The sequence below is a fragment of the Belonocnema kinseyi genome, chromosome 10 (assembly GCF_010883055.1).
Source record: "Belonocnema kinseyi isolate 2016_QV_RU_SX_M_011 chromosome 10, B_treatae_v1, whole genome shotgun sequence".
In the NCBI taxonomy this organism is placed as follows: Eukaryota; Metazoa; Arthropoda; class Insecta; order Hymenoptera; family Cynipidae; genus Belonocnema; species Belonocnema kinseyi.
In genome coordinates, this window is record NC_046666.1 from 38,164,932 (window position 1) to 38,174,156 (window position 9,225).

The window sequence follows — 9,225 nt, forward strand, 5'->3', positions numbered from 1 at the left end:
GCCAATTAGCACAAATGGTAAGTTCCGACAGTGCCTACAAGTGTGCCTACTGGCCGCTAAATGGCAATACCGGTTTCATATGTATACACCTGGTATATTGTATGTAGGATGTTAGTGGAAGGTAAAAGAGCAAAGAAAGTCGGGAGATAGAAGCTGAGGGGGGTCTTAAAGGGGGTCTAACTTATTAGACAGCGTGTGGTAAGGGGTATAAGAAATATTTACCTGATGGATATGAGGTGAAAGGGAGATTTGGGTAATTTAAGGGTGCAATAGGAGAGAATTATCGGAGAGGGAGGTTGGAGGAGAGAGAGGATTTATAATGGAGGATGTTTGATGGAAGATCAAAGGAATGATGTCATACTGGTATAATGAGAAGGTAGATTTCTGGGGGGGGGGGAGAATAAATAGAGTGATAGGTAATGATAGGTGGTGATAAAGGATACTATTGATGAGACCTGCTGGGTAGGAATGTGACGAAAGAGAGGACTTATAATGGAGGAGGTCAGATGGAGGACGAGCGAGATGATAGTTATAGTGGTATAGTTCAATGAGAGATATATTTATAGTAGGTTTTGAGTTAGAATTTGGTAAGGGTTATAGGATATTTAAGGGGTATAGCAGGAGAGTAGTAGTGGGAAGAGATGTGACGGGAGAGAAGAGGACTTATAATGGAGGAGCTCTAGTGTAGGACGAGAGAGATGTTGGTTATGAGTATCAGGAAATGAGTATCAGAAATGAGTATCAGGTCTTAAATTAGAAAGTGACGTAAGGGATATGCGGTAGATAAGGGGAATGATGGGAGAGTAGTATTGGGAAGGGAAGAGACGAAAGTGTAGATGACTTAATATTAGAGGTCGGTCAAAAGTCTAAAAGAGGGGTGGATAATAAAGGAGAGGATTTGGAGAGGGGAGTTTAGAGAAATTAGGGATGGTCGATGTTTGAAAGAAGATATGAGTGTGTCAGAAAGAGGAAGTAAGGAATAGAAAAAGGAGAAAAAAAAGTAGGGTAAGCAGTAGCGAAGTGATAAGAAAAAGATTATCATAAAAGGAGTTATACACTATTATCTGTTCGTCTAAGAAAGCTTTCTCATCTAATCCACCTTTTTAAAAATTAGTTTCATAATAAAAAATAATTGAATAATATTTTTCATTCTTTGAATGATTTACAGATGTTGTTTCTCTGGTCGAGGGAACCAATCCCCAATTCCAGAGCAGGTCCCTGGTTTGCTTGGTTTGCCACAGCCGCTGTATTGTGGCGATGCCGACGTAGAATAACAAAAGCAATCCTCGCCATATCGCCTTTAAAATTAATCAAACGTCGCACTGTAGCTCCCATTAATCCAAAAGCAGTGGTATCGTCCAAGGTGACTTCAGGAACCGCAAAACCCGCAGGAGATACAGAACATACCACAGGCGTAACAGAAAATACCACAAACGGCTTTCAGGAAAAACTCTGTCTAATTTTAAATACAAAACATAGCACTGGGATTAAAACTCGAGTCAAGCGATTGTGCACAGGTAAAAATATAAAATTTTAGTCATAGGATTAAAAAAAAATATTTCGTAATTATCCCTGGAGGGGAGGTAAAAGGTAGTAAGGCAGGACAGGGGAGGGGAAGATAGAAGAAGTAGGGGGAGTAAGATGAAGCGAGGTGAGCGGATTGAAAAGTGAGGGAAAGTAGGTGTTGGGATGTAGAGAAGGAAAGTAAGGAATCTGGGATTTGTGAAGGGAGGGTTGATAAAGTAAAGGGAGAGGTTCTAAATGGAAGGAAGGGGTGATAAATGGAAGGTAGGGTTGGTAAGAGATAAAGAGGGGTAATAAAGGGAAGGTAATTGAGGGTTAGGAATGGGAGAAGCAGTAGGGGAAGTGTGGGAAGGTGTGTCAAAGACGGAGAAGTAGAGGAAAGCAAGGAAAGTGGGGGAAAGGGTAGTCAGCGTAGGAAGGGGAAAAGAGAGGAGGGGACCTAAAGGAGGAGAGGGAAAGTAGACAAGGGGCTTGCTTCGACTTTTACTAATTTTCTTGTATTTAATTGATGTTGGTACCAGAATTAAATCTAAAATAACTTTTTTATAGGTGATGGGCCGCATGTGACGAACTCATCTTGTGTGCAGGAAACCCAGCAGGTCAATTACAGGGTTACGAGGAGTGGTAGAGTTTATGGGAAATATCCAAACAAAGTTGTTTTTCCAAAAAAATAATAGAATTCATATCCAATCCCCAATTTTGTCTCTCTCTCTCTCTCTCTCTTACTCTTAATTTAACTTATAATTTTGTTTTTTCTTCGTAAATGTTTTTTTGAACCGTATTCTCCTATCAGAGGTGATTATCAGTACGATTTGTACGTGTATAATAAGGATCAATATCGTTTCGTGACAATCATCTGTTCTTTCTTTTGCTTATTTTCGGAAGGTTTGTAATCAAAACGAAAGAAGAATTTCGTGCAATATATGATGCAGGAGAGAAATCAGTATTCTGATTTAATTCACTGAGGTGATGTAATTAGCGAATCTCGCTTAATTGTAACTGAATCTGCAATTAGGAAAATTTATACAAAATTTGGGATCTGAGCTCAGATAAAGTGGTTATTTCATTATAGGAAGGATATTTAGAAAATATAATTTTTATTTTATGTAATTTTATAATATTCTATTAACTTTTGTACAAAAACTTCTTTCTGGAAATCGGAAATATATACTTTTTTTGTCTTTTTGGAAATTCGAAATACTTAAAGGTCGAACATCTTTAATATTATTTTGGAATCTTTTGAAGAAGTTTGCAAGTGAGTCTCAAGGACATACAATTTAATTTTCTCGTCCTAGTGAAAATTTGAATGTTCGTTTGGATTGCGAAAATACTTATTAAATTACCTCTAGAATTTAGTGTCGCTTCATAAAATTGAAAGAGCGGACTCTACTGCAATACGTTCTGCACAAAATTGAATTTCAACTTTCATGATTAAACTTTTATAAAAGTTTATCATCTCATTAAAAATTCTGCTTCGTTAAGCTACTTCTACACATTTTACATTAAAAACTTTTAGAGTCTTTTAGATGAAAAATGTTTTCTAACTAAGTAAAATTTGGAAACTTTCTCCATTCTAATTGTTTCTTGGTACGTTCCATGATGGACTCACACAAACAGACCTTCTCGTCATCTTATTCTAACTTTAGCTACATATTTGTTTGATACAAAAAATACCGATTGTCAAAGATTTTATTTTTAAAAATTTTCAATATCGCACTGTCTCTATGTTGGACTTTTTCGATTCTTTAAAAAAACTCCTTTTTTAGGGCAAAAAGATCTGAGGAATTAAATTTGTTGGATTCCAATTGATTTCGGCGGTTCCTTCGTATTTATTTTTCATGGCATTAAAAAAAATTATTAAACAAAACTCAATTTCTAGAAAACGCCTACTATAATTTCCTTAATACTTGTCTATTTTATATATAGATGTTAAATTCAATATAAATATAAATTTGTATATAAATGAATAAAACCTATGTGCTTAACATAAGTTCTTTCCACAAGAAATCTTTGTTTTTATTTTGTTTTTACTTTTTGTTTAAAATGTAATTTTTTACTATTTAATTCAATGTTTTTTCTTAAAACGACAAAAATATATTTTTAAATCTTTCAATTGCGAAATAAAATTTTTAATTGATTATATCGGCTTTTCAATCGATTTGATAGATTTTCGATATCATCATTCAATAAAGGGAATTAAAATGTTTCTAGGCTACACTATATTGAAAAAAATGTATTCTATTAGGTTATTTATTAAACATTTATATTTTGTCAAAATACGCAAAAAGAATGAAGAGGTCTTATTTGTAAGTGATTTTATTCCATAAACAATTATAAAATAACTTTCTTCATATTTTTTACAATATAAATGTTTAATAAATAACGTGATAGAATAAAAATACAATTTTTATTAATATGATCTGGGTGGAGTGAAAATGCCCAAATTAATGGTATAATTTGGCCTTATGGAAAAAATTTGTGGGTAGGCATACGTAAAAAGTACCAACAAAATTAAAATCGGTAAATATCTTCTGTTCAGTTTTTGGATTCGAAATGGAAGAAAAAATTCCTAGGGATTGAAATATTAAAAAAAATCTTTTGTAGATAGAGGTTTTTCTAGTAAAAAGTAATACAAATTAGGAACTTAAAAAATGTTGTACGATTAAAAAAGTTTTGAAAAATTAGGAAGACTGTTTTTTTTTAGTTTGATGCACAATTTTTTGACAAAGTTCGGTATGAAAACCCTGAAATTTCTTTCGCTTGTACCAAAGAAAAATGTTTATATATTATTTTTCTGTAATGGAAAGAATTTTTTCGGACTATTTAGTGTGTTACAAAATCGAGAATTTAAAAATAAAGTAGTAAATTTTTTTCTATGAAAACAAAATATTTGCATGATTCTTTGATTAGAGCTAAAAAAATTTGGTTTGACTTAATCAACTCTTTAAAAATAGTTTGCATTTAACTCAATCCAGGAAAAGATTATTTCTGCTCATTAAAAAAAAATATACATTGGGACTATTCATTAGCAAAAACTGTACATACAAAAAATGTGCCATAATTTTTTAACCAATTGGGTTTTTTTAAATGTTGAAATCCAAAAAATGAACAGAAAAGATTAACTGCTTCGAATTTTTCTTTAATTTTTTTTCGAAATGCCAAGCAACACATTTATTTGTTTGTCCTAAACAATTCAATTGATTCTAACATTTTTACTTTCATTATACCCAGTATCTATATAATCACTAATAAAATCGATATAATTAATTGAAAATTTCATTTTTTTAAATTTCTGTTATTTAGATCTTATGTAAAGGAAATAATTTAATAAGATAAATTGTTATCTAAGAGGATATCTTGAAGTATAAAATAAAGTAGTATAAAATATCAAGTTGCGCTTTTTTTTTAATTTTAGAAAACTGATTCTCACGTTTCCTTTTGAAAAATGTAAACAAACTGGGTGAATTTTCCGACAGGTTGTCCTGCAATGGGTCAGTTAAAAATAACTTAACAAGTTTAAAACTCACTTTCATTTTTCAGACTTTACACTCGTTCTACTACTTTTTTCCTTTTTTTTAAATTTGCGTTTTCTCCTCTGTTTTTCAAGAATCTTTCCCTTTTTTTCGTTTTTTTCACTTAAATGTGATCAGAATTAATAAAGGCCGTAAGAAATAAAATCCAACTATTCTTGGATAAAACCTAATTTTTTGTGGAAAATTAACCAATTTTGTTATGAATTAATCCTTTTTGGTTCAAAAATCGCATGAGTCTAGTTTTGGCAGATTAATCCACTATAATTTTATGCCATGCTGATTAATCCTATTAAATCTGAAATAATCTTAGGTAATCTAGGGTAATTTTGAATATAGAGGTAGTTCAGAGTAATCCTATATCATTATTAATATTATTATAAAACTAAGCCTAATCCTTTTCGAGGTAAGCGTTAAACACTTGGTTCTATCTTTTTTATGCTATTGGGAATCAAAGAATTCATGTGAGAGAAGTGAGAAAGCAAAGTGTATTAGGAGTAATAGGGGGTGGGGGAGGGGGTTGTAGGTTTTTAGAATTATTTAGAATTCCCGTATTTCTTATTTAAATAACACGTGCTTTACGCAACATCGCTCTGAAACAGTTCGCAGATCGATCTCTCTAGCAATCACTCCAAGTGAAGAGCTTCTCAAAGTCACCATATAACATAGATTTTCTCTTCGGGTATGATTTATTTCATCTTTTGCAAATAAAATAAATTCGATTAGTCGCCTATTTACATAATAAATCCTTTGGAATTGTGAAGGAGTGCTATTCTGGACCCTTTTCTTCGACTCTGTATTCCGAAGGCGACTTAATAAATGGGACGGAAATTCGCTCTGATCAGTTATCCGTTCTCCGGTCGCGTCCTCAACCCACTTTTGACTCGAAGGGTAAATAAGGTATGTATATAAGGAAGACACTTGATAAAGACCTTCTACAAGGCTTTAGAGCTTGCATTTAGACAACTTGTAGATGCTCGTAGATCACAACGACCGCGACCAAAGAGCATCGTGCCTTTGGTAGTGCGCCAACCAGACGCCGAATTCGGTTTCTATTCGCGTTTATGGTCCTCTATTGCTCCAACCAGATCAATAAGCTTCGCGTGCGTTTCGAGGGTCTAGGACGCCATATAACCTTCCACATAGTCTTTCTAGAATCCCTGAACTTCAACAAATGATTGAGGATGGTCGCGTTCTGAAATAGAAAGTAAAATCCATCTTATCACGATTTTATGAATAAACTAATTAATTAGTGACTTAATATAAAATTCAATTTGAAAGATTATTAGAAATGGTTATAAAACTTATTAAATTTCACGTCCATTAAGCCCTATCTTAAATCATTTTCGATAAATAGGAGCCGAGATAAGATGTGAAAAAATCCTAACTATTTTCCTTTTTTGATTGATTTTCAATTTTCACTTTCTGCACGCTTCAGGAAAGATGATAGAAAAAATGGAAATATGACCTAATTAAAGTCTAAGACGTCATTTTCAAAATGAGGCTATGGACAGAAACAAATATTCACTGGTTTTCGCATTATAATAAACAATGTGGAAGCGTACCCAAGACAAAAATCGAACGGTCCTCTCCTACTTCCCCCTCTCCTTACTTTCCCCTCAGCTTACCCTGCCTTCTCGATATTCTTCCTTCTCTACTTCCCTCTCTTCTCACTTCCTCAGCTCACTCATCCATTCCCCTTCTTTTCTTTCGAAGCAATCACATTCCCTCCCCTAAGCACCGGCACTAATCTAATAGTTCTCCCTTCACTTCCCTCACTACCCTCTCACACTTACAATAATTTGCCCTGCTTACCCTTCGCGCATTTCCCACACTTCCCCTACTTCACCTCAAGAAATTTTCAATAGCTTCTTTTAATTCTCCTCCCCTTATTTTTCCTCGCTTCGCTTACTCACTCTTCCCTAATTTCCCTTACTTCCTCTTTCTTACCTCCCCATTTTCCATTGCTTTCCCTACTTCACCTCGCTTTTTTTCCGTCCCCTAATTCACCCCCCCTGAATTTCCTTCGCTTCCTCTACTCCCTATCCCATATTTACCCTCACTTACTTTAAAGACTCTTCACTTATTTTCCTTACTTTCTCTACTTTATCTCCACATTTACCGTTGCTTTCTTTACTTCCCCTTACCTTACTCCCTCTACTTTACTTCCCCTTGCTTCCACTACTTTCCTTACTTTCCCTATTTAACCTCCTCAAAATTACCCTCATATTCCCTCCACTGATTTTCATTACTTATTTTCTTACTCCCCTACTTCTTATTTCCCTTACTTCCACTACTCACTTACCCATCACCTCATCTACTTCCTCTCCCTAATTCTTACTCAATTCCCCTACCTTAATTTCTCCTTACTTCCCCTATCCATATTTTCCCTCACGTCTCTTACTGTCCATAATCTACTCCCCCTCACTTTCCCTTCCCTAATTTTCCCTAAATTTCCCTCCTGTCCCTCTTTTAATTTCCCAACAATTAAATAAGTATAACAGATGACACCCGACCGAAATTATAAGGTTTTGAAGCCGGGGCTATGAAAACCCAAAAAAAGTAAATCAAACGTTAAAAAACTGAATAAAATGTTTACTATTTTCCAGATTAAGAAATATTTTTCCATGTAATTACAATTATAAATTAAAGTGAAAAATTCCTGAAAACTAAACCAAGAATCCAACGGCCAAATTTGGAAAACCAGCATTATTCATATTGCGATTTGAAAAAAGAAAGAAAATTTCCTAAAAAAGAAAAATAAGAAATGCAACCAACCAAATCCCCTTCCTTCTCTTTTTATTTCTTTCATCTTATTTATTTCTATTTTTAATAGATCACAATAAAAAGCATTTCTAGAAAATATAAAAATAAAAACGACGACAGAAATAAAAAACAGACTTGATTCTTGGACTTTAAATGGGATTTTAAATTTTATTTTAATCTAATTGAAATTATATAAATTTAAAAATTTAAACAATTATTATCATAAGCCATTGGATTTATGTTGAAATGTCCATTTGTACGTTATTTCAGAACTGTCATCCATTTTACGATTTTTAGTTTTTTTAATGCTATAATTTTATAAGTTTTTAGTGGAAAAACCTTTCTAGTCACTTTAAATGTCACCTATATTATAAGCTATAAAATTATTCATTTTTTAATGTTATTGATCTAAAATTCTTTCGAATTTGAAAAGTATAATTTTGAACATTTTTCTAGATTAAAAGAGGACAGTTTTTTGTTTTGAACATGTTAGTTTACTTGATAATAAGAAAATTTTGGTTTTCATTTCTTTCTAAATCAGAGCAGGGATTTTTGAAAATGTTTTGTTTAATATTTTTATTACGTTTATGCGGGAAGATTCTTTGTTTTCGATATTTTTCTTAATACGAAAGAAGAGAATATTTCAATTTTTTCTGATAAGATGAAAATTGTTTATTTTGAAAATTTTTATTCAGTCGGAAAAGAGAAATTTTGGTATTTGATTTTTTCCTTAATCAGGAAAGAAAGGTTTTGTTTGGCAATTATTTAATTTTTAACTTTCTCAAGGTAAAAGGGGAAAATTTCATATTTTTCATTATTTTCTGAATTGCAAGGGACACTTTTTTTCTAATATTTTTATTGAGTTTCAATGAAAACAATTTCAAACCAAAATTTCAATTGTATTTTTCACATTTGACTTCGAGTGAAAAATTATCATTTTTTGGTTCAATTTTTGTTCAAAGTTTTGAGTTTGAATTATTTAATTTATATCATTTACATGTTTTTAATTGTACAGTTTTGTAAACCTAATTTTAAACTAGTTTCATTACCGAAGCCCCTTTAGAATTATACAGTTTTTAATGTGTTATTTTAGAAATGTTAGTTTCTAATTCTCTTATTAAAACATTTTTCAAAATTAGAGTTTAGATAGCAAATTAAAATTTTTCGTTTGGAATTATCTAGACAAAGAGAGAACATATACATGTTTCGCTTAGTGTGGCAATAGTGGGGATGAAGAACAGGAGGCTCTAGAGAAATTGCAAATCACCACACCAAAATATTCAAATTGTCGTGAAATTTTTAATTTTTTAATTTAAAACATTAAATTTGAGCGTTCCAATAAAAAACTTTAATCTTTAAGGCTATCAATTAAAAAATATCGTACAATATTATCAGTCAAATTCTC

At 32.3% G+C, this 9,225-nt stretch overlaps 1 protein-coding gene across 1 annotated transcript in view; it reads left to right on the top strand.

Moving 5' to 3' along the window:
* The window catches only part of LOC117182124, a 13,968-nt gene extending 11,281 nt beyond the window's left edge, over positions 1-2,687 (top strand). Inside the window, exons 3-4 of the mRNA XM_033375164.1 lie at positions 1,169-1,517; positions 2,074-2,687. Of these exons, the coding sequence (XP_033231055.1) occupies positions 1,169-1,517; positions 2,074-2,198 (474 nt within the window). The 3' untranslated portion in view covers positions 2,199-2,687. The remainder of the gene's footprint in view (positions 1-1,168; positions 1,518-2,073) is intronic.
* Positions 2,688-9,225: the final 6,538 nt, after the last annotated feature.